Genomic DNA, 25002 nt, shown 5'->3' with positions numbered 1-25002 from the left:
GCAAGCCTATTTTGGGTGTTTCAGAGAACAGAGGGTTGGGGGAAATGGTGGTTTTAAGAAGGGAAAGATACAGTATATATAAACAGTATATATAAAAAAAGTTGGCAAGTAAGACTCTGCATGTGATGTCTACCACTGGTCAAATTTCAACTTTTATGTATTAGGTGTACAATTCTGGGTTTGGTTTTTGTGTGTGGTGTTTTTTTGTTGTTGTTTTTTTTTTTTTTTTTTTTTTTGTCAGGCAAAAGGCTTGTTTTAGTTCCCTGGTTTGGTTATATTGCAGACAACTGTGTAGGCGGCTGCTCTGTCCGTCTGAAAAAGATGTATGCAGAAGTAAAGTCTGTAGCAAATGAACTTCTTTATTGGATTGCAGCAAATGTGTCATTAGGGAGCTGTTAGTGTGAAAGACGATTGCCCTGCAGACATTCACAGACTGCTTTGGAGTAGAGAGACATTTTTATAGAAATCTGAGACCAGTTAGTCAGGTCCAATGGCCTGTGAGTTGCCTATTGCTTCCTCTGCAAAGATCTAAAACTTTTAGGTACCACAAAAAATGGAATGGAATAAGACTTTGAAAAGAAAAAGAATATTAATTTTAAATAAGTTTCTGTTAATAAATGAGTAAGTTATATTGCTGTGGTTAAAGCTCTGTGGTCTCTGACATCTATCTGTATTTAGGGAAACAGATGATAAACCTCTTGCTCAAGCTTAGGAGGGATGCTTCTGGAGAGACTGCTTCTGAGAGAAGGCCCTAAGCTATCAGATAGGGATCCTTCTTTTGAGTGTTACTTCTTTACCAGCCAAGCATCCTGCTTGAGCTTTCTGCTTGCTATCCCATCCTCACCTGACCTCAGACCCATGGCTGTGTGTGTGTGAATGTTTCTTTTGAAAACAGCTGCTGCATAAACTATTTGACAGAATATTGGCATCAGGCATTTTATGCACCATCATTTTCTGAAGAAAGCTTTCATTGTCATCTTTCAACAATTGCTTTATTTGTTGCTTTCTGTGGCATAACTAGAAACTTGGATGATACTGATTTAAAAATCCCAACTGCCTTGTAGTGAAACTATTTGAAATCACAGCTTTTCATTTCAAGAGAGTTCTTGATGTTCTGGATGACTTTTTTATCTGTTTGTGATGTGAAGCCTGCTGATACTTTTGTTGTTTTGGTCCAGAGTCCAGATTACTGCATATGCTTCTGAAGGTCCTGAGTGTTGTAACAGTAGGAAGTCGACAACCCAGTTAATTCTGACTTGGAAGAGGGACCTTTAAGATTTTAAATGCTGAAGTGATGAGCCTTTATGCCTTGTAGGTCAGAAGCTGGTTTCAGAATGCAGGAATCAAAAGGAATATCATTCCCAGTCCCAGCTGACTGGGGTCTTTTTTGCTGTTGGGTTTTTTTTTCGCTATTTGCAATGCCACTTCCCATGAGTGTTAAGATTAAAGTAAGTGTAAGTAATTAGTTCCTTCAAAGTTAAAAATTTTGCATCTACTAAATATAAATTTATCTGAACTGGCATTAGTAGCAAAAGTGAACTGCCACTCCAGTAATAACAGTTGAGATACATGATATTTTGCCTGGCTCCGACTTCTGGTTTATTTTGGCCCAATGTTTCCCTCATGTTTGTTTTATTTTTAATGTTAGCTGGTGCCAATAATTGGGAAAGGTAAGGTGATTTTTGGTTTTTATTCAGTGCTTATTTGATGTCAATGTTTGCAATTTTAAGATCTGTGAACTTCTTGATTTGTATATACGTATAATAGTTACAATGCATTTGTGTGAATGTACTGTTTGAAAATTGCACAACGTTTTGAATATGAAAGCATATTCAGGCTGACTCAGGCTGTTTTTTATATTATATATAATAAGATTGACACAGGCTGTTTTTTTGTATTATATATAAAATGAAAACTATGGAAATAAATTCAGCATAGTTGGCTATAAATTTATATTTGGCTAATTTTTTTTAAAGAAATTATAGATTTTATTTTTGCATTCATTAAAGATACTGCAAGCAAATACTTCAACAGAAAAATACATGGGATGCTGTTTGTTTTGCATAGATTTTTTTTTTCTGTTGCTCATATACTGTGATAATTTCTCAGGCCCATGAGATCTGTGAGACTAACTGTGAGACTTCATTTTTATTGAATTTTACTTAAGAGGATTCTTGCTTTTTGCTGATAACTTTGTTCTCTTGCATGAAAACATGTCTCCCAGTTGTGGTTTGATGACATAGGACTAACCTATGTAAAACTCTGTAATCACGTTTCTGATTTTAAAAGTTACCTTAAGGTTTTAAAGTAAGTTTTCAAATAAATAATCTATGGTTTGTTGGTAGTATTATAGCAAAATGTTTGAATAAATACCAAAGCAAAAATCTGGGACATGTTTATGAATGAATTTGTGGTGATAAAATGTATGAGGGTATGACAGTCATTGTAGAAATTGCTAGATGCATTGTCTCTTAGAAAGACCTCAGAAAGGAATAATTTGATAACACAGATCTTGGTCCTGTGCCATGTGCTGTCATTGCTCTCCTGGAGACTGGACTCCCTTATCAGTCATCTTACCATACCCCTTCTTTTCAGTGCTGTGTAACTAAAGGCACAGGAAGGTAGCTGTGCTACTTTCTGTTCCTTTTGGTACTGTTGAGTTGGCACGCTTACAAAATGGTGGATGAGAATCTAATTTAGCTTTTGCATCCTTAATTAACTGAGTGTAACTCTGGGGCTTCAATCTGCCTTCTGTTTTTCAAGCATTGAGCCTCTGCTGTCAGAGGTGAGCACAGGGATTACTACAGCTTGGAATCCTGCTAACTGTTAGCAGATATTAGAGCCAAGCTTGTTTTGGTTTCTGCTATTCTCTTGAATTTTTCCAAGGCGTACATTAGGGAAAGAAGGGAGAAGAGGAGGCAGTCTCTTCTCTGAAAGGGAAACATGCTGTTGAATTTTTATCAAAAGCCACAGTTTATCAAAAACCAATTTTTTTTTCCTCCTCCCCAGGAAGCCTTTGTGGTTAAAAGGCAGGGAGAGGAATAGAGGAAAAGTGTATTCATAAAGTTCAAGAATATATTTAACAGTATCTTAGAAATGTAGTCTTACTGCTGATGTCCAGATGTTAGAAAGATAAATGACTTGTCAGTAGATTTGGCTTGTTAAGGTTTGGAGCTTGACACTCTTCAACCATCTCTGATCCAGGGAAAAGCTAGCAAAGTTTGGAAGAAGGATGTTTCATTGATAGTGGGCACCGGGAATGCAGAATTCATGAGCTACAAGGACATTTGGCATAACTTCCAAGATAAGGGAGAAACAAACAAAGCCAACTCAGCAACTGTGCTGTATCAGCTCCAAGTGGAGAAAAGGTAATTCTGGCAGGGGGTGACTGTCACCACAACTCAGGGCCCACTGACTCCTTAAGCCCATGACTCCAGAGGGGAATGGCTGAGCACATGGTGTGATTGGCAGGAGAAGTGAGAGAATCGTTGAACCAGTAGAAGGTAGAATGTTGATCAAGAAGAGAGCTGTGTGACCTGTAGCCAATAAAACGTGATTTCTTTGCTTGCTAAAATGTATGAAAGGTGTAAAGTTTGGGTGATTGGGGTGCCAGCCTTTGGTGGGTTCCTGCCCAGCTCCCTGCTCTGAGCAGATCACAATAAAGAAATGGAAATGCCTTGGCTCAGTCCATAAATTGGGACTGCACATCAGGCAGTGAGCATGCATTTGGGACATGACTGATACTGTCCAGTTCTCTTGAGTATCTTCTGTAATTAAAAAAAATCTACTGGAATGTAATTGTCTTTATGCTAGGCAAACAGAGTATTGTTATACCTTTAGAGTTGGGCTGCATTAGTTATATTGTAGTGAATGTCACTTCAAGATAGTGTTTTTTCAGGCTGATTTTTTTCGTTAAACACAGTTTTGTTCCATATCTGAATTATGCCATTAGATCTCTGTTTCTGTAATCTTTAGTCTTAACATTTGTTTTCTTTACCAGCCAACAACATTTATGCTTCTTAAATTCTGCTTTCATCCTTTATCTGTTCTTTTTAGTCTGTTTTCAAACATATCTCTACAGATTAGAAGAAGAAATAAAAAATAAAGTGCACCTTAAATTGCTGTACAAATGTTTCTAATATTTACTGGATTTTTATTGCCAAGAAGCAAGGAAAATTTTCTTCTGTAATTTTTTTAGTAAAAATACTTTATTTTTTCATCTTTCTTTATGAATGAAAGATCAGTTATAAAGCTTTTTTTTTTGATAAATGGATTGCTCTCAAGTATTCTGTTTTTCTCTCTCTTTCTTTTAAGCATTTCTGAAGATTTTATTTTATTAATCTGTTGCAGCTATGGAGTTACAATACTGAAATCTCAGATTATTCTGACTAGCATGTCACAGTCATTTTTTTTAGAATAAGTGTAATTCCAGTTAATATTATTTTTGAAGGCATTGCAGTCTTTGATGCTACTTGCAAACCAGCAACAGTCTGATTTGTGGAAATCATTTCTATAAATGTGTCCAGGAAGATGACTAGCTGCTTACTCTGAGATAGAAGGAGTTGAAAAGGAGGTAGGATGATATCTTAACAATAACTTTGCAAGCATATTTTTTCAAGGCATATTTTTTTTTTAATAGAAATAGAATAGAAAACAATAGTGAGTACTTTCATCACCACATAGGCATAACTTATAGCCTTCTGCTTAAAAAGAAAAAAAATCTGTTACTTTAAGCACAGCAGAATTTCTTCCTTTTTTTAATGTTAGTGTACTTGCATTTCTTTTCATTTGGGAAAAATTACTGTCATTCCTTTGCTGAGAGAAGCAAATTATTTTATAGCCAGGAAATAAAAATTTTGATGCTTTAAAATTATTAGAGCGGGTTTTTTGTCTTCATGATGTTTCTTGTTACTAATGTTAGAGGTTTTTAATAGTAGATGATGTATGATAACAGAATCTTTAAAAGAATTTGTAGCACTTTGGGAACTGTTGTCTCTTTATTGTAACATTACTGCATTATTGTTCTACAGAAAGTAGGAAGGATATTACTGCTTAGAGACCTGTAGATTCTGGCTCTGGCTAAATTAGTTGTTCTTTCTATATGTCACTTATTGAGAAATGTATTTTGTACATGTAGAGCAATTGCGTACTTGTATAGGAATTTGTACTATTTACCATGATTAAGTTTTGATTAATTTAAAAACAACTCTTTTAATTTTTTTTTTTTTTTGGCAGAAGGGGGTAAAGAGTTTTTGGAAGATTTAAGTGGACAGGAGACTGCAGAAAACAAGAAAAATGCCGAAACCAGTAAGTAGCAGATTTATATTAATCTAAAATCTAGGAAGGTTTTTTATATTTGAGAGAGATAATCTTATAACTGTTCTAGTTGTTTTGACTGTGTCCTTTCTAGATTTCGTAAGATTTGATCTTGTACAATTGAAGTTGAGACAGTTTAGTACCAATATGTGGGGAAAAAAGATCAAGAAAGCTTGGTACTGCAAATTGCATGGAGGACAGTTGGAAATGGGAGCAGTACTTGGAGCCCATTTGGCTGGCAGGAAGAATGACTTTTCAGGAATTGTTGACTTTTGAGATGAGCTGACTTAGAGTAGTTATTTGAGGCATAATTTGAGCCTGACTCAGTATCTGTGAGAATCGGTGGAAGGGTTTGCTGCAGGATTTGGCAGGGGAATACAGAACATGTGTAAAGTGTCTGCACTAAGTTAATAGTTCTACCATGGTAGAGGGTATCACATAGAAAGTAAGTTTGAATGGAGGAAATAAGCAGTATTTGTGCTCTCTTGTTCCACTCATTCCAGCTAAGATACGGGTTCATTCACTTTCTACCCGAGGGGGCAAAAAAGATCTCCATCTTCTGTTTTGATAATAATTCTAGAAGTCTTTGAGGAGATAATTATTCAGTAGGTTGATTCTTTTTCTGTTAATGTTATATTGCTAGCTTAGGATTTCATCTGCCGTGTGTTAAATGACTATTGCTTGTCTCTTCCAGTTGTGTCCAGTGAGAAAAGCATTCAGAAAGGGAACTGAATTGTCAGGTTATTTCTACTCAACTTGGTTGGTTTACTTAATAGCCTTCTGGCTTCTTTGTTTACTGATGTTTCATTTTGGTAGCAGATTAGGAGCAGGGCAGGTCCGTTGCTAAGAAAAAATGTGTCTATGTCCATGTGTACACACATACATCCTGATACGTAGATACATAAAAGGTTTTTGCTATTAATAAGAAATTACACCTATAAATAATCAGTGTTGTGTGCCAATATTTGGAACTGGTACAGCTTGATGAATAATGCAAGCATGGACGAAGGGCTTTGACGTTCTGTTCTGAGCTTTGCAGTTGGTCTGATGACCACCTGGCCATACCTCGTTTCTGTAATTTCTTCTTTTCCTGCCAGTGGATTAGGGGCAGTATCTTGGCACTTTCTCCAGCTAGAAGTCACCTGTATGCTGCTCGTTGGTGAGAGAAAGCTGCACTATCAAGGGCAGGAAAATGAATTAGAAGCATACTGTTTTCTGACCTGTTTGAGTGCTGGCTATGAGAATTGAGTACTGCCTCTGGTGGTTCTTCTCAGCTGGAAAACTGTGTTTTAAGAAGGAGGCAGAAAGTCATTATGATCTCATGTAGTTTCTGAGGTTTTTGGCTCCATGCAGCTGGGAGACCTATGGAGCCACAGAGGTGGTGACTATAAAAAAAAAAACAAACAACTGGGTGAGATAACTTCTTTTTAAATTCTGGGATTGGAACCATGAAATTTAGGTAGGCAGGGTTCTCTCTATTTTAAGGACCAGAGAAAATTGAAGGAAATAAGAATTTTAGGGTTGTTCACAAGGAAAGCAATATCCTTAGAACTGAGATTGCAGAGGTGTTGAAAGAGTGCACAATCCACCTTAATAATGGATATTAGCTACCAGATCTTGGCAAAGAAGCTGGCCTTCTGCCAAAGATAATTTTTTTCTAAGGGACTTTTTATGAAGAGTTCATGTGTCTCTTGATGATGTAGGTGCATATGAAATCCTAGAAGGAAGCCAAGTGAAAGGAGCCATTATAAATGAAATAAAATTTATTACATTTCTCAATGTCTTCCTGTAAACTGCAAGTTGCTGCAACTATAGTTGGTAATCAGTGAATGAAGAAGTAGCACACTTGCCAAAGGTTAAGTAGTATTACCTATAAAAATCAAACCTCAGATTTTGTTCTGGTTGCTTCTTAAATGATATATGGCTTTGGAGCTCTCTTCCTCTCCCCCTTCTCTTTCTTTTTCCCCCTTCTTTCTTCTGTGGAGACTGTAAGAGCGTAGCCGCAGTTATGTTTAATGAATCCGACATTGTTCTTTGAAGAGTCTTGCTGTTCTGTTCAGATTTGATAGTACTGGACAGTAGGAGGTCTCTTGCTATGGATATTTACTGAAGCTCTTGGGAGCTGTCTTTATGGACAATCCACAATAACCAAATGTACTTCTAGTCCAGAAACTATTTATGCTTTAACTCCTTGTTGCTTATTTTTGACAGCTGTTGCAATAAGACAGTCAGTGTTCTGTAGCTTTATTGCTGGAAATTATTTAACCTGAAAACTAATGAAATAACCATGGGTAAGGCTAAGAAAACCCAGTTAAGCATAAGTGGTGAGATTTTTGACAGTATTATTTTATCTCTCTTCTGTATTACTGTGACCTATTTAGGTTTTCTTTTTTCAGACTCTGCTCTGATGATCCAATTGATAGTTTTCAGAAAAGTCTGGTAGTCTTGTAAATATGTAAACCTGTGCAGTACAACTATAAATTCTTCATGGGTTTCTGGGATTAATTTTTTTTTTTTGTTGAGAAAATAACAAATAAATAAGCCATAGATCAATCTAAATGAAATCAGTACCCACTGAACCACAGAAAAGGCAATTAAATAGATTTTGGTTTCACTTTTTTTGGTTTCACATTGAAAAGTAATGTAGTATTCCAGACAAAATCAAGTAAATGAAGACCAGTAGAAAGTCTTGGCTTATTTTATAGCAAACATCTTTCATTTTTTCCTGGAAGTCTCAGTCTGAAATAAGTTTCATGCCACTGTGAATGATTCTTATGCAAGGTAGTAAAAGGTCATGTGTTTCAGATTTTCTTTCTTAGAAGCTAGTAGGTTGAATAGTTTGGGTGAAAAGGCTGTTTTGAAAGGGTAAAAGCAACTTTAGTATATTGTCATGGGATACTAAGGTAATATGTGACTGAAAAGTGTGTATAATTGAAGCATTTTCATTTTTGATTGCTTCAGTAGAAGGTCTGTTCCTTCACTTGGCCTGGGTATATGACAAAGTGGCTTTCCAGTTTTTCAAGCTGTTACTCAGCATCTACTCTAATTTTACAACCAAATAGTCTGGTTGTAAAATTTTAAGAGAGACTTACTATACTCAGTTCTACCTAGCAGTGTGGAATTTTAGTTTCATGTAGCATGTTGGGATCCATCTGAATAAACCTGATGACTTTAATTACATCTTTGCTGCTGTAATCAAAATTTGAGCTGTTTCAAGTGCTGTTCTCAGTATGCTTAGTTCTCAGCTTGCTGAAGAACAGAATATTTGTGGACTCATTTTCAGAGCTTTCTCCTTAAAAGAATAGATACAAAATGTTTCTCAGCTGCAGGGCATTCTCACAGATCTGCACCAAAAATAGAAACATAGAAGCTAAAATTGTACATCATGGGTTACATAACTGTTAATCATTTACACACTAAGAAGATTAGATTTAATTGACTGAAATATTGTATTTATAGGGTGTAGAAGGAGTTAAATTATCATCTGGTTTTGGTGGTAATTTGCAGCACTTTTGTGTAAGACTGCAAGGCATGAAACAGTCAAAGTTACTAATACTAAAAGATTTTTTTTTTTTAGGTTTATTCAACATCTTATGATACTGTGTATTCAGAAGGAGTAAATAAATTCTGGAATAATATTGTGGTTTAAAGTTGTAATATTTGCAAAATCATACTAATTTCTGTAAGGTGGTTGAACTGAAATAGTGTATAATTTTTTTTTACTACAGTGCTGCTGTTACACAAGGAAAATGTTTGAGTCTCTGTCATGCAGTATTTGAATTGTGGTTTGAATTTATGATTTATTTCTGTAGTATAAATAGACAACTGATGTCAGATTGAAGGACTGCTTTCTTGATTCATTTATTAGTAAAATATCTTCGGCATTATTCTGTAGCCTTCTGTTCCTAATGCTGTTTAATTCTTACCTTTTTACCTTATCTTCTTCATAAAGTTTTTTCTTTCTTCCCTTCCATTATCTACTTTGACATTGGTATGGAGAGAGTGCTGTGCAGTCTGTAAAGCAGTGGGACTAATACACTGCTACTCTTAACACAATTTAATATGCAACCTTGAGATTGTAAATGGCTGGACCAGTGTGAGGAAGCTCTTTGAACAAACTTTTTTTGCCATATGCAATTTTCTTATGAATCATACTGGGTTTTGTGGCTTTTACAAATTACTAATTTGTATTGCATTTATTAAACCAAAGCGAAACTTTTGGAAACCATTTCCATGTTATTTTAAATGTCTTTTTTTTTCTCAGTATTGGTACCTACTCAGTTTTGGAGTTCATGATGAAAGCTGAAGTGCCATAACTAATATTTGCAAAGGATGGCTGAAGTACAGTAATAGAAAGTTTTAGATTATTAAGCTTACAGCCAGGTTTTGTGCATGTTTCATGGACTGTATCTGTTTGAGGAGAGGTTCAAAGGTTAATGTGGTGACAGTGTAATATTCCCATAAATCATGAAGGGTTGAAGTTAGGTACTACAAGAAAATGTAGACATACTTTTTCAAGTCCTTAAAGGTGAAAGAATGCATTAAAAATATAATTGCCTTATGAAGTACATGCTTTTATTAAGTGCACTTCGATGTTTATTGTTCCATACATTTTCAATGACTGTATTCTTTATTTGCTTTGATATATTATTTAATAAATAAATTGCTGAAGAATATTTTTCTATAAATAATATTTTGTAAGCTGTGGAAAATATCCTCATAACCCATTAGCAACATTTGTTATCAAAACATCAGTTGCTCCCTTGGCAAAGAATAATCAATGCATAATTCTTTAGTATGTGTTCTTCCCTTTCCTTTGGCCATGCTTAATCATTCTGAAGCAAGCCTGGTAAAATACAGATAAACTAGGCCTGCTGCTGATGCCAAGGAACTGGACAAGCTCAAGAAATGGGACAATGTGAACCTTCTAAGGTTCAACAATGCCAAGTATAAGGTGCTGCACCTGGGTTGGGTATCCCCCAGTGCCAACACAGGCTGGGGATGAACAGATGGAGAGCAGCCCTGCTGAGAAGGACTTGGGGGTGCTGGTGGATGAGAGGCTGGACATGAGCTGTCAATGAGCTCTCACTCCCACAGAAAGCCAAACGTGTCCTGGGCTGCATCCACTGGTGGGCAGCAGGGCCAGGGAGGGGATTCTGCCCCTCTGCTCTGCTCAGCCCCCACCTGCAGGGCTGCATCAGCTCTGGGGTCCCAGCACAAGGAAGACATGGTGTTGTTGAAACAGGTCTAGAGGAGGATCACAAAAATGATTCACACAATGGAGCATCCCTCCTTATGAGGAAAGGCTGAGAGTTGGGGTTGTTCTGCCTGGGGAAGAGAAAGGTGCAGGGAGACTTTTAGTACTTAAAGAGAGCTTATAAGAAAGGTAGGTTCAAACATTTTATCAGGGTCTGTTGTAATAGGACAAGGCTAATGGTTTCAAACTAAAAGGATATAGATTAGAACTACATATAAGTAAGGACATTTTTATGATGTAGGAGGTGAAACTCTAACAATTGCTAAGAGAGATGGTAGATGCCCATCTTTGGAAATGTTCAGGGTCAGGTTGGATGGGTCTCTGGGCAACATGATGTAGGGGAATGTGCCTGTGCTCGTTGTGGGGGGGCTGAACTAGATGACCTTTAAAGGTCCCTTCCAAGCCAAACTATTCTGTGATTCTATTTAATATGCAAACTTGAGATAGTAATTGGGTGTTCTATGTGAAGAAGGGAGCTGTCAGATTCTGTTACAAAGATGTGGGATCCTGGTGAGAGCAAGTTTGAAAAGCAGGCACTGAATGGATCTTGTGGTATGTGTAGTGGTAGCCTTCCAATACTTGCTACAGGAAGCCTTTATGTGTTTCTCTTGTCATCATTGCAAGAGCTCCTTCCTGTTTCTGTATTTGTGTGGTAAAGTTGGTTGAGATTAGTGCCTGTCCTCCTAATTTGTGGTTCACATAATTTCCCCACGTAAAAAGCATTGCTTCAAAGTAGCCGGATACCCAGCAGAGGTTACATGAGTGACAGACCATTGCTGAAGTTCCTGGACCTTCTTTCTCTGCCTGTGTTTTCTCAATTCCCTGCCATATTTATGATGTGGCAACTTTCCCAATGACTCTTGTTAATGTAGTTTGCTAGCTTTATTTTACAGACAATACAGCTGATACCAGAGGTTTGATTTTTGTTGAGAGGGTGCTCTGTTATCAAGGTTTGAATTAGATAAGTAGACCTTTAGGGCTCTTCAGGTTTTGACAAAAGTAACTTCCTTATGTTCCATGCCCAGAAATAATTGAAGGTGTGAAACAATGTGACAAGTTTGTAGAAGCCTGATATTTGTATTCCAAAAATCAAAGTCAGTCCACATTCCTTCAGAAAGAAAATAAACTGTGGTGTTTACTTTGTCTCTTCTTAAATAATTAATATTACAAAAGGTAATGTTTTAACATTTCTGTAATTTAATTTGCAACTTTCTTATTAGAACCGAATGTGTAAATATTGATTAGCAGCTGAATGATCTGTTAATTAGATGTACAAAGATAAACAGAAATGCTGCAGGCTTAAGCAGTTACTGTAATGTGTATAAATGGCCAGGTACTCTTAATGTCTGTTTGTACCTACTGCAAGTGGAGAAGCTCTGTATTCTTAGAGCACTGAGATTTTTTTTGGGGCAGTAACATCCAGAAGTAGCCAGAATTTAGAGCTGTATTGAGTTTGTCTCTGTATTACAGCTATTATTTTACTGTTTGAGTATTCTAGTTCTTGTGAAGGATAGACTCTCATGTAGTATTTCTTGCATTTGTAGATGACATTTGTTGTAACAATATTTATATAAGAAGTTTCTGCCGCTGCAATTAGTTTTGAAGTTGCTGTGCTTTGTAGATCTGTGACGCTTCTTGTTTTGGCAATGGTGCTGTTATATAACAGAACACTTTGGCATTTAATAAAATTATTTTTTGGCCTTATTCTTTATGACTTGCTTACTTATGACTGCCCTAAAGAAGGCTTCATTTTTTAAATAGAAAAATTGTTTTTAAAAGTTATTTTTTTGTAATTAAGGGGCAATCCCTCATGCTTAAACTAGTGCCAGTGAGTTAGAACTGCCATTTAAAATTAGTTATTTTGTTAAATGAATTATGTTCTATGAGGGTTTTTTTTTCCTTCTCTTGAAATGGGCAGACTGAGAGAATCTACAGAAAACATATTTTTCCCTCTTCCTGACACACACCGTCTATTTAAATTTTTTTTTTTTGCAATAAAACTAAACTATCTTTTACTCCAAAGTCTTCAACTCTTGTTCTTTATCAGTGTTTGCACACTCAGTAAAGTTGGCTAAGCTCCTTCTATCATTCTTGTTTGGAAGTCTATAACCTAGAGGTCCTCAGGCTCCTGCTATTCTTGTCTTGTATATCCCCCTCGTTTACCTTAATGCTGAAGGGAGCAGTGATCAAGCTTCATCTGTTGCATGAAGACAAACTGCTCTGCAGTTTTCTTTTCCTCATCTTCCATGTTTTGTCTTTCCTTCTTTTCCAGACAATCACTTCTCAAAGTATTCCACCTGGTGGCAAAATTAGAGAAATAGTTAATGGAAATGGTTTGCACATGCATAGATCAAGTAGAGTAACAGCCTGTAATACAAGTCCTAATTTATTTCTGTGCCTTTTTTTACAGAAGAGAGAAATTAGAATAGATCTTTGAGTTTGTTTTTTCTGCATTTATAGGAAGGTATATTTGACCCTTAATACTTTATATTCCTATGCACTAAAGAGGAATAAAATGTGATTGATACTCTGGCAGTAGGAGTGGAAGACCATTCTAACACTGAGAAGACAGCGCTTCTCAGTGCATTTAATACTTCGTTCTGCTTCATGGAAATTCTCACTTCTATATATACCAGCTGAAGAGAAATTGGAAAAGACTGTAAGCCAAGTAAGGCTTCCAATTATCTCCTGCAGTATTTGACTTCTTGTTTTATAACAAATAAACCCAGTCATTGTCAGGAATCAACTGGAAAATGGTCCTTCCTTTCAAGAGAAGGAGGTTCATTGAATGGTGGCGATTTTTTAGTCTTGTAGTAAGGGAGTTGAAGGAGGTTAGCACTAAGGAGAGCTAACTTCTATAGTTTTTCTTTCTATTGATGAAAACCTGCTTCTAGGCTGTCCTGAGATGTACAAGCTCTACTCCTAAACATTTTGACCGTCAAACTGCTTGATTTTAGAAATGGCAAGTAGGAGGCTGCTTGTCTTTTTATATTGCTAGGCATAAATACCTTAAAATGACATACATGTGCCCAAGAACTTTTTCTTTTGCATGCATTTTGGAAGCCTTCTGAAAGATAGTGCCCAGTAGCTGAATATCCCAATGTTCTTCAGGTGTTCAGTAGTGATGTCAGCTTTCCCATGAAATTAATTTTGAGCTTTGTTTTCTAATTTACCCTTCCAACCTACTGGTAAGTACTATGCTGATTATGCTTTTAGACTAACTAAAGATGAGAATTTTTTCAGATTCGAATTTTCTGTTTTTCTTACTGCTACATTCTGTGTGTACATAAAACCATTAAAATTGTTGACCGTATTGTTTCTTACAGGCTAATCACAGGATATAGAAGCATTACACTGTTACAGTATGATTTAAATATTTCCTTATGTTCTGTAGATCAATGTCAGAGTAACCACAATGGATGCAGAGTTGGAATTTGCCATCCAGCCCAATACAACAGGCAAGCAGCTCTTTGATCAGGTAACTTACATGTCTCTATGTATATATGAGTACAAGCACATATAAGTATTGTGGTTATTAAGGCATAGTCTGAAAAAGTGATAGTGTTCTCATGTACTGATGGTTTTTCCTTATGTTATCTAAGCTATGCTCTGAGTTAGTCTGAATTTCCTCATTACTTCTCATGGAACATATTGAATTCAAAGACAACTCTCTAAATATGTTACCAGTGAGGCTTCAGAGATACTGTGTATGGAACTGCTTTGAAATTAATTGTGATTTTTATGTCTAATAATATTATAGTTGCTACTGCAATATAGTTGTTAGAATTGCAAGTTCTAGAAATATGTATGTAACAGTAAGTTCATTAATGAAAGCTAACACAATTGCTTTCCAACAATAGATGCTGTAAGATGGTTTTTCACTTCCCAGATGTTAGAACTAAATACTGTTGTCCTATGAACCAGTTTGGAATTCCTGTTAAAAAAAAAAGAAAAGGAAAAAAGAATAGTTGAAAATTATGATCTTAATGTGCTTATGGATTATCAGAGCTGCACACTGTCACTTGATGGTGTGTGTGGTACATCAGTCAAATGGACCAAGTGAACGATTTCGTAAACAGGGGTGTTCTTGCACTCATGTGATATTAGTCATCAGAATCTTGAAACAAGCTTTTGACCTGTGTTGTGGGGTGTTAGAGGAAACCTTAAGAATAGTCACAACCTGTCAATGTGTTTGTTGTTTTCTAGCAAGATACCAATAAATATGTTTTATTATCTAGATCCAAGATGTATGTCTTTATTTAGGAAATGTGGAAATATCTGAAATTAATCTTCAAAAATAATTTAAGTAGATCAACAGTTATGTCTAGTAGTTGTTTCTGTCCATTTCACTGTAGATGCTTGGAGTATGTAATGATGATTACTAAGAGAAAGTAACACATCAAAAAAGTTCTTTAAACTTTTAGTTGACCTTTTAGAGTCAATTAAATGTCTTATTATATAAATTGAAAATAAGAGAATGTTTATTGTTTTAATACTGAACTTTTAGATGAATGAAATCACCTTTGCAGTTTTTGTTTGAAATGACTGACTCTTAACACTTACTGCCTGCCCTTTTCTCTAATATCAGTAGCAGTATATGGGTATACCTATGAAGTAAGTCTTCAGCCCCTACATAGGAATAAATTTCATGACTCTTAAAAAGACTTCTTGAAAAAAGAGGCTGTCTTGCTTTTTGTCTAACCAGCATCATCATCATCAAATAGAAGTATGGTATACTGCGGCATAGAAGGCTCAAGCTGTTACTTGTCTTTTGCCAGCCTTTGCTATCTTATGCCATGCACTGTTGGGTGGGGTGGCATTCTGCTGTGTAATGTCTTGTGCCCAGGTAATCAGGCTCATCCAAATTGGAGCATTTGCAAACAGGGATCAAAGATACAGTTCTGAATTTGTTGTCATGGTCTCTTCTTTGTTCCTCAGTTCTCTATGTGGTGTTTGACATCTCACCAACTCTTACGTCTGGAGTTTTAAATTGAAAAAAAATTAGGTCAAGAAAAATCAACCAGAATAGTTGTGTGTGAGAGCCACTTTTTAGGGTTTTTAGCCTGATCTTAAATTCATGTGTGAGTTCCACTGTGTAACATCAAGAGCTGAACTATATTGTGAAACCAGCATGAAATTTTCAGATAAAAAAGTTATCCCATTTCTCTATAGAAAGAGAATTGAATAGCACTGCTACTGAAAGGATTGGCCTTCAGAGTTTGTGTGGAAGTGGTGAACATGACAAGCAGGTTGGTTATTGTTTGCAGAAAATAACTTCTCCATGGATTCAGCTGTTATCTATTGCTGCCCTACGTTTTTGGTGAACAACCTTTCAACCTTTTACCAGCCAGTGTTCTTTTAAGCTTTTAATTGGCATTTTCTGGAGTTGTTGATTTGTTTGCCATTCCATATGTGTGTTCTCACCATCTTCATCTGCTATTAGGCAAGAATGCAGCATTTGAAATCTGTGACTTTCTCTTTTCTCTTCCATTGTCAAACACAGTAAACTTCTTATTTATTGCACAAGCTTTTTTTTTTTTTTTTTAATTACTTGCATTTCAGAAGGTGTACTAACATACTTACCATGGTCCCTCTCACTATCCTGCCAGTGGTCAGAATAGGCAAGAGGGGATCTGTCCTCCTGTAGTCAACCAGTTAAGCATCTGTAGCTTTCCTGAGAGAGGAAGAGCCCTGTGAGGGATATTTCCACACTCTCGTGGTAATCATGGGGGAGTTGTTTTGTTTTGTTAGCACTGTGCATTAGTAGCTTTTGGTTCACTGTAGCTGCCATTCAGAAGGAATGTGAGGGTTGTCTCCTTTATTTCATGTTGTAGTTTTCCTTTGTCCTTTTCCCATTGTCCTTTCCAGTTGTCTCCAAAGGCTTCTTTACAATCTTGTGGAAGGTGACCATATGAAATCCTTGTTAGGTTGTCTTATGCGTATGTTGTGATTTGCCCAAACATACATTGTTCAAGTTGCTTTTCTTCTCCAAGAAGTTTTTATTGCCTATTAATAGTCAAGTTGTAGGATGTGATGGTGGATAAATCTGTTTTACAGATGGGATGAACACTTGCCTGAAGCTACTTAATAGAAGTTTTTGTGCTTCTAAGTTTTTCATTCTCCACTTTTCATTAACATGCTACTGCAGTGCATAAGTGCATGCATTATCTTGGTACAAAGTTGGTACAAAGTAGGCAATGCTTTTTCCTTATTTGTGTATTCTGCTGGCTTTAGTGTTGATTTTGAAAACTTGTCTAGTTCTGCATTGCTGTACCTGGGTTGTCTGTATTTAAATCATGTGCAGCTCAGTGGCCATAGTTAGTGGGTTGAGAGCAAAATGTTTTGACGTGAGCATAAGCACTTGTCTCCTTATGCCTTACGGGCAGAGCTGTTGAGCATCTGCAGTTCTTTGCAGCTCAGAGAGCTGATAAGGTACAAGGGCTCAGCTGGGACAGCTGCTAAGTAAAGAGCATTCTCAGTCATCTGATAAAGCCATAAGTAGTTTGATCAGCATTGTGTAGGAGATCTGTGCCAAAAGAAACAGCAGGCCTGAAATTCCTGAGTTGGGGCACCAAATTCAGTGCTGCTTGAGACCATCCTGTTGACATACACCTGTTCTAAGCATTTCCTATGGTCCAAAGTAAATGATGTGGGAATTCTAGAGGAAATAATTGTGCTCACGCAAGGCATCAATCCGGTTGAATCCACAAACATTGTCCATTTTGTGCTTTGGAGTTTGAAGGTGAAATGATAAAGGAGGAAAAAAGGTGCACACTCGAATGGTTGTTAAGTGATTATTCAAATATGCAAGGCAGCAGAAATAAGTTTGCATAGTTGTCTTATGACATTTTCTAATTTTCAAAATCTTAATTTTGCAACCCGATAGTACTACTTTAAAATGGAGGAGGATCTATGTGTAAAATTCTATTTACTTCACATGCATCTGAATGCTTCCATAAAACAGCCTTCAGTAAAGCAGCTGGGCACCATGGTCCAACCTGAGGACATATGTAAGTACTACCATACATGATCTTTGGAGCCAGAGTTTACAGTCATTTAATAATCTTTGCTGGACCTTTCTGATTAATTGTTTATTAAATCCACATATGCTTTTGCTGTGCAAAAGACTTGTAAAACACTTCCACAGTTTCATTATACTCTGTAGTAAAAGTGCTTCTTTTTGTTTGCTTTGAGCCTGCAATGTCATGATTTCTTTTGATTCTCTTGATTCTTACATTATAAGAAATAATGAACAATCATTCCCTATTTTCCTTCTACATGCCATGCAAATTTTATAGACCTGTATCATAGCCTTCCTTATTTCTCTGTCAATAGCTGTAGTTCATCTTAGCTATGCAGAAAATGTTCCAAGTCACTGATCATTCTTTTCAACATTTCTGAAACATTTCCAGTGCTGCAGCATCCTTTTTTATAAGTTTATGTGACCAGTCCTTATGTAGAATTAGAGATTTGTGAATACCATATGTGTGTACAGTAATGTAACAGCTTTCTTGTCTTTTTGCTTTAAACTAGAATTTTGTTCACATAATTTAAATTGTTGTCTTTTACGTACAGTGTTTTGCTTTTATTAAATATGCTCTTTTATTGTGGTTCATCTTTTTTCACTATTATTCACAGATCTTCATGGAAGGTTTTTTGCAGCAGATTTTTATCACATCACTTTCATCCTTTTTTGAAGTCCTGGAGGACTTCCCTAGTGGTTACACTACAGTTCTATTATGAAAACAGCTTGTGTTTTTTGTCCGTCTTTTTAAGGAGTGTATCCGTAAAACAACCTTTCCTCTAGTCAAGGACAATTTTGCTTCTTTAGTAGCTTTTGGTGATAGAATCGGTCTGAAATCTTACAGGGTCATGTATGTTAAATTAGGTAGACCATCCTTACCCCTTTTATCAGTAACTCTTAGAAGATGACAGAACTATTTGAAGGAGGCAGTTCATCCTCGTTACATCATACTTATCCCCAAATATTACTCTTTATTATTGTTTTACCAGTTGTCTACTGTTGAAGTGTACTCACTTCTCCATAGGGCTTCAGGTCACTTCCCAGATGTGCTTTATAACCTCAGGGTCCTGTTACTACCTTCTGTTCCTCAGGTGTTGATCTACACAGTGAGCTGCAGGCTCCAGTTGATAGCTTGGAGCGTTTGAGTTTATTTAGAACTCTGGGGTTCTCTGAATGTGATGTTTAGCTACTATTTTCTTTTGTTCTTGTAAGACTTGATTACATTTCAGTTTGAAATTGTTCACGTAGCTTTATTAAGCTACACAATGCCAGTTAAAAAAATGTATTGTAGTGATTACTGATGATTATGGCTCATTTGTCTTTAGGTGGTGAAAACTGTTGGTCTTCGTGAAGTCTGGTTTTTTGGGCTGCAGTATGTGGACAGCAAAGGCTACTCAACTTGGCTGAAGCTAAATAAAAAGGTAACAATTCCCTCATATTTACCCAAGTGTACAGTTTGAATATATTTTATAAGCTTTTCTGATTTAGTATCTTAAGTGAGGTATAGCTGGCTCCAAATTTAGTTGAAAAATTACTTTTCATGTGCTTTAAATGACAAAATAGTGTTAAGTTAGATTAGTTATAAAGAATATGCAAAGCTGCATCAATATTTAATTTGAGGAGATAGTTTCCAGTAGTGTGGAATGCATGCCATGCATACATTAGGAAAACTTGAATTCATATGATTGTCCCATTTTCATGTAGCAAAACATAATAGAATTATTGTTTTACAGTTTGGGCATGTGTACGGGAAGTATTTGAGCTTCAGAATTTGTATGCATACAGCTATGAATCATTAAATAAGGCAAAATAATCAACTTCTAAACTTTAGGTATCTGATAGGTACATTGTAGGATAATAGTTTTTCTTTTCCAAATGGCATTGAGTACCTTGTATCTCCCAGTTACTGGGAACTAGGTAATTTTACTTCAAATTTTATTTGTGAATTTGAATGGTCACTTATGATTTTAATATTGGCTGTCAGATTATTTGTTAATGTCACTGTTTAGAATGGAGATACTTGTTTTTTAGTTCAACCTAATCAAGAATGCTTTTTTTTTTCTTCAATATTAGGAGGCAGATTGGGAGGGTTTTAGGAGCAAGTCCCACTGTCTGCACTTATGTAATCTTTGCTTCTCCTCCTCTATGGTAAATCCAGTGAGTTAAGCCTACTAACCACCAAATCTGTCTCCTAGAATTTCATGTGTGTCTTGCAGTGCTACAGATACTTTGTTAACTGTAATGGCTTGTCTCAAGTGGTTGGAGACTATGGGATTTATTACATCTGTTGTGAAAAATACAGAAGACATTCCTCTATGAAAACCTTTAGCAAGTTAAGTTTCTGATACAGTTCAGAAGCAGCTGAGGGTGTGCACTTTTTAAACTTTGACTGAGGCAGTTATTGATTTTTTTCTTTAAAAACACTTGTAACATTTGATTCTGGAATGCATCAAATTAACTGTCTCCCACTTTTAAATTACTATTTACATATTTTCAGTAAATACAGATAAAATCTGATAAAGAATAAATGTGCAACTAAGATTTTATTATGGTGAGCACAACTGTTTTTTCTCTGGTGACATGAAATGCTGTGTCTCTAAATAGTGCACGACAATAATCAAAAGTGAGCAGAACTTTTAAAACGGACATCTCAAACATAGAATATATATGTACTTAGGCTATCTTTGGTGTTTAAAAGGTTATGTTTATTATAGTCACAATTTTTGAGACGTCCTAGAAGTCGAGCAAACATACATAATTTCATGTGTAACAAGGAGGTTTTAGTGGGACTAGTAGTGCACATAAAACTAAATGTGTAATAAAGTACTTGAACTGGGATATATGAGAATTATTTTACTATGAATATACATTTTAACAATTACTATTTTATGTTAAAATTAGTTTAGTTTTGATTGCTTTTGCTTTGGCCATAATTGGTGCTGCAAGCTGAGCACAAATGAAATCAAATTCGGCATAAAAATGAGTAATAGTTGAAATCTGAAGTAGAGGAAGTTTTCAGACTATATCTGATTTCTTTGCAGAAATCAGAGTTTTAAAGCTTATCCATTCCAGAAAAACAACATGATTAAAGGAATTAAGGTTTTTGCACAGGAACAAAGCACATATATTTATTTCAGTAGTTGATAGACTTTTAAAAGAATCCAGCTTCATACTCACATTGAAGAAATGTGCTGTAGTTCTTGATAAAGAACCATCGTTAAACCCTAATTTATTACTTCCTGCAAATCATTGTTGAGTATAGTTTTGATCTTTTTAATGTCTTGCAGCTTCTTAGTGTCCAGGTCTTTATTGTGATAAATAAAAATTCACACAAGCCTACCAAAAAAAAAATCTCTTAATCGGCCTTTAAGTCATATTTCAGAATTGTCTGGTTTATTCAAATGGACAAATTTGTTTATGCCATGTGAAGCTTTCAGTGAGTTCCATAGTGGGCTTGTCTGGAAGCTCTGGGTTTCAATGTAGAGGAGCTAAAGAGTTAAGTACTCTTAAATCACATTTAATTTACCATTTAGTGCTCTTTTTATTTTTCTCTTTATTCCTCTCCCTCAGGTAACACAGCAAGATGTACGGAAAGAAAATCCTTTGCAGTTTAAGTTCAGGGCCAAGTTTTTTCCAGAGGATGTATCTGAAGAATTAATTCAGGAAATAACTCAGAGACTTTTCTTCCTGCAAGTCAAAGAGTCGATCTTAAATGATGAAATATATTGCCCACCAGAAACTGCAGTTCTTCTGGCTTCTTATGCTGTCCAGTCCAAATATGGAGATTACAGTAAGGAGATCCATAAACTGGGCTACCTGGCCAATGACAGGCTTCTCCCCCAGCGGTGAGTGAGATGGATTTTGCACCAAATGCTGCACATCAACTTAACTATAGCATATGTTTTATAAATAAAATATTAAGCAATAATATGCATTTAATGGTGGCTTTCTTAGAGTTCCTCTTTTTGCCAATAAAATTTAGAGATCCTAATTTATACTTCTGTGAAGAAGCATCACAGCCACATGTTTCTTGAGATGTATTTCCTGTCCTGTCCATAAACATCTGCACAGATTTAATTTTACCCATTTCCAAAATACTCCAAAATAATTCAATGTTAGCAGAGGCCTAATTCTGCTAAATTAAAATCAAAATACTCCAATACAGAAGTAACTAAAATTAATTTGATACACTTTCCTTTTCTTCAGTTGTCATTTAAGCGTGCAAAAACATGAAAATAATTTCCTGAAAGTAGGTGTACCGCAAATAAAATATATTGCGGTGCAGAGTACAACACAAATTCATATACTTAAGGTGTTCCTTTTCAGTAGACAAATGCTCATATGATCTTTTGATTGTCCTTTTAAAACAGCTTCTCCAGAAACACCTGAAATGCTGGGTATGTGGAATGAAAGCATAATAAATTTATCATATGCATTTGATTTCCTACTGCAATACTACACTGTTCTAGTAGGCCAAAATGTAATTCCATCATTGCAGCCTCTTATAGATTAAACATTACATAGCTCTCTGGAAGAGTAAAAGGGAAAAATAATAAAAACCAAAACCACAAAAAATCTCTCAACAAGATTGTCTGCTAACTTGTTGTAATGTCTCACCTTTTCTTTCAAATGACAGCAGAATGAAAGCTTGAGTGTATCTTTGCACACCTAGAGATTAATTTGCAGCATTGTTACTAGAGGATTCTATAGGTGTGCATTTTCAGCTGTTGTAAACATTACATTTTATGACTTAGCTGAGGTGTGCAATGGTGTGACTTTTATATTACAAAGAATATAGAATACCAAGAAAAAAGAGGTGACTTTTACTCTATTTTAGTGTGAAAGTCACACTAAAATTTTAGTGTGGGAATTTGGAAATACAAATTAGAATGGAATTTGTTGAAACACAATGCTTCTGTTTCTGTGTTGAAAATACGAGCAGTATATAGGAAGTCTTCTTTTAAGTTTACTCAGTTAAAGCATATGTTGTGCTGTGCAACAAAAGAGGTTAAGTTTGTTGTCAGTGTCATTTAAGAGCAAAAGTTTCTATTCACAGCGTGTTAGAACAGCACAAACTGACAAAAGAACAGTGGGAAGAAAGAATACAGAACTGGCATGAAGAGCACAGGGGAATGTTAAGGTAATTATGTAAAAAATGTTCATGATACCTTTCATTAATATTGGGATGTATTTTGGGAGGTATTTGTTTGGAAAGTGGCTTTCTTTTATTCTGACCAAGGTAGGTAGTTATGAAAGGCTTCCATGAGAGTTGAGTTTCCAGCTAGGTTGTTGGTTTACCTAAGTGATATCTGGTAAGGCTGTCAACTGCCTTTGTCCACAGTTGCCTGCCTCGAAAATTATATTTATATTTGCTTAGCTTATGGGGCAGAAAGACAAAGTGCAATGATTGGGACTCTGCATGGATATTAGAGTGTAGAGCTCTTAAAAATATCTGAGTCAAACTATTTTAGAGAGAGATTTAATTCATAACTGATTTTACCCTAGCTGTTTATTCTGCAGTTCCCTTATTCTTACAATGTACTTATGATTTGTTGTCTACCAATTTTTCTTCTTCATCAGGGAAGATTCTATGATGGAATACCTTAAGATAGCTCAAGACTTGGAAATGTATGGAGTCAACTATTTTGAAATAAAGAATAAAAAAGGAACTGAATTGTGGCTAGGAGTTGATGCTTTGGGTCTGAATATTTATGAACATGATGATAAGTAAGTGGGAAATACTCATTTTGCAGTTCTGTCCTAGGAGTTGCTATCTGAGATTGTACAACCCCCACTTTACTGTGTGTTCAGTAAGATCTGGCAAAACAGGTTTTCCTCCTAATCTATGTAAGATATAAAAAAAAGAGAGAGAGAAGTTAACTGCCAGAATGCTTGAATTTTAAAGATTAGGGATGCAAAAGAAGGGAAAGGGAGAGCAGTTCTATGGTGGTTTAAATTTACATTGCTTTATATGGATTACTACAGCTAGGCTATCTTTATATGGTTCCTTCCTGTACCTTTCAGTCAAAACATTCCTTTGGGTCAGGATGAAAAGGACATTTTAAAGCTGAGCAATTTATTTAATGTGAAACATTTGTAAGAGCCATGACAAGGATTATAGACATTGGAGCATGGTAAACATAGATATTTAAAAGTGAAACCTTTTAGACACCGAAGAAAATAGATCATTCATGTGTCCTGATAAAAAGATCAAATTATCTCTTCTAACTGAAGAGGGAAGAGCTGAAATGTAGAAAATACAAAGAATTTGGAAATAGAACAACAGACTTGCTCTTTTCTTTCTTTCCAAGCACTTGTTAGTAGTATCTGATGTCAACAGACTGTTCCCAGTTGTTTGAAGTTAAACATGATATGTCAAATTCCAGATGGGAGCAGTCAACTTCAGATGTATATACTCTGTAACAAAAATCTGTAAGCCTTAATTGCCATTAGATGGCAATATAACTCCTGAAAGCAGGAAATATTCAAAATGATCAGATCAGACTGAGCTATGACACAATTTTTTGGTATTTCCTGTCTCCTGATAGTTAGCAATCAAATACTTAAATATTTTCTGCTATTTATAATTAAGATAATATGAACTGAAAAATCTTCTGTGCTGACAGAAAAATATTTACTGTTATGCAGTTGATGTATAACATTGTAACAATTTCTGAATTTAATGTATGTTGCTTAAGACACAAGGAAAATAAATTTAACTGGAATTCTGAAAATGTAAGAACGCAAATCTGAGCTAAACAGAAGTACAGTATGGCTGAAAGTTACTTTAATTTCAGTATTTGAAGTGTCAATTTCTCACATTTAAATAGTTACTCTTTGAAGTGAAATACAGTTGCCAATGCCATATAGGGAATGAGTTAATTATCGTGATGTTTAGCATCTAGGTAATAGTAGTCACAAATCAAAATTCCTATTGTTGCAATGCCATATAATTTATTAAAATGCAATTAGTTTGATGGAATATTTGTAAAAAGAAAAATCTACCAAAATATGCTTGAAATGTTGTTAATGTGTACATTAAAACATAATGTTGTAAATGTAATATTCTAAATGTAGCCAAGTGTAATAGAATGATACAGACATAAGCCTTACTGAATTAATATATATACAAAGTGCACATCCTTGCTGCTTCTAATGAGAACTTTTTCTGTTTGAAGGCTGACACCCAAGATTGGTTTTCCTTGGAGTGAAATAAGAAACATCTCTTTTAATGACAAAAAATTTGTCATAAAGCCAATTGACAAAAAGGCCCCTGTAAGTAGTGTGTACAATAGTATCACTTGCTATATGAAGAGATTTAAGTCTGCAGGGACTTGCTCTGGCATTAAGGCATGAGTAAATATTGGTGACATTTATTACTTTTACTGATAGAATAGTCAGTAAT

General features: G+C 35.6%; 1 protein-coding gene across 5 annotated transcripts in view; it reads left to right on the top strand.

The window, feature by feature from the left end:
* RDX (radixin) overlaps positions 1 to 25002 on the top strand; it is a 45717-nt gene that overhangs the window by 3124 nt on the left and 17591 nt on the right. Inside the window, exons 2-11 of one of the 5 annotated variants that reach the window (XM_053933988.1) lie at positions 3205 to 3368; positions 4451 to 4573; positions 5236 to 5307; positions 13968 to 14051; positions 18923 to 19018; positions 19671 to 19745; positions 21168 to 21442; positions 22654 to 22737; positions 23178 to 23324; positions 24776 to 24872. In XM_053933988.1, the coding sequence (XP_053789963.1) occupies positions 5296 to 5307; positions 13968 to 14051; positions 18923 to 19018; positions 19671 to 19745; positions 21168 to 21442; positions 22654 to 22737; positions 23178 to 23324; positions 24776 to 24872 (870 nt within the window). In that variant the 5' untranslated portion in view covers positions 3205 to 3368; positions 4451 to 4573; positions 5236 to 5295. Of the gene's footprint in view, positions 1 to 3204; positions 3369 to 4450; positions 4574 to 5235; positions 5308 to 13967; positions 14052 to 18922; positions 19019 to 19670; positions 19746 to 21167; positions 21443 to 22653; positions 22738 to 23177; positions 23325 to 24775; positions 24873 to 25002 lie in introns of those variants that run through there. The other 4 variants (XM_053933998.1, XM_053934005.1, XM_053933991.1 and 1 more) reach the window with 4 other exon arrangements.

This window comes from Vidua chalybeata, chromosome 2 (genome assembly GCF_026979565.1).
Source record: "Vidua chalybeata isolate OUT-0048 chromosome 2, bVidCha1 merged haplotype, whole genome shotgun sequence".
NCBI lineage: Eukaryota > Metazoa > Chordata > Aves > Passeriformes > Viduidae > Vidua > Vidua chalybeata.
This window is presented reverse-complemented; position numbering and strand designations above follow the sequence as displayed.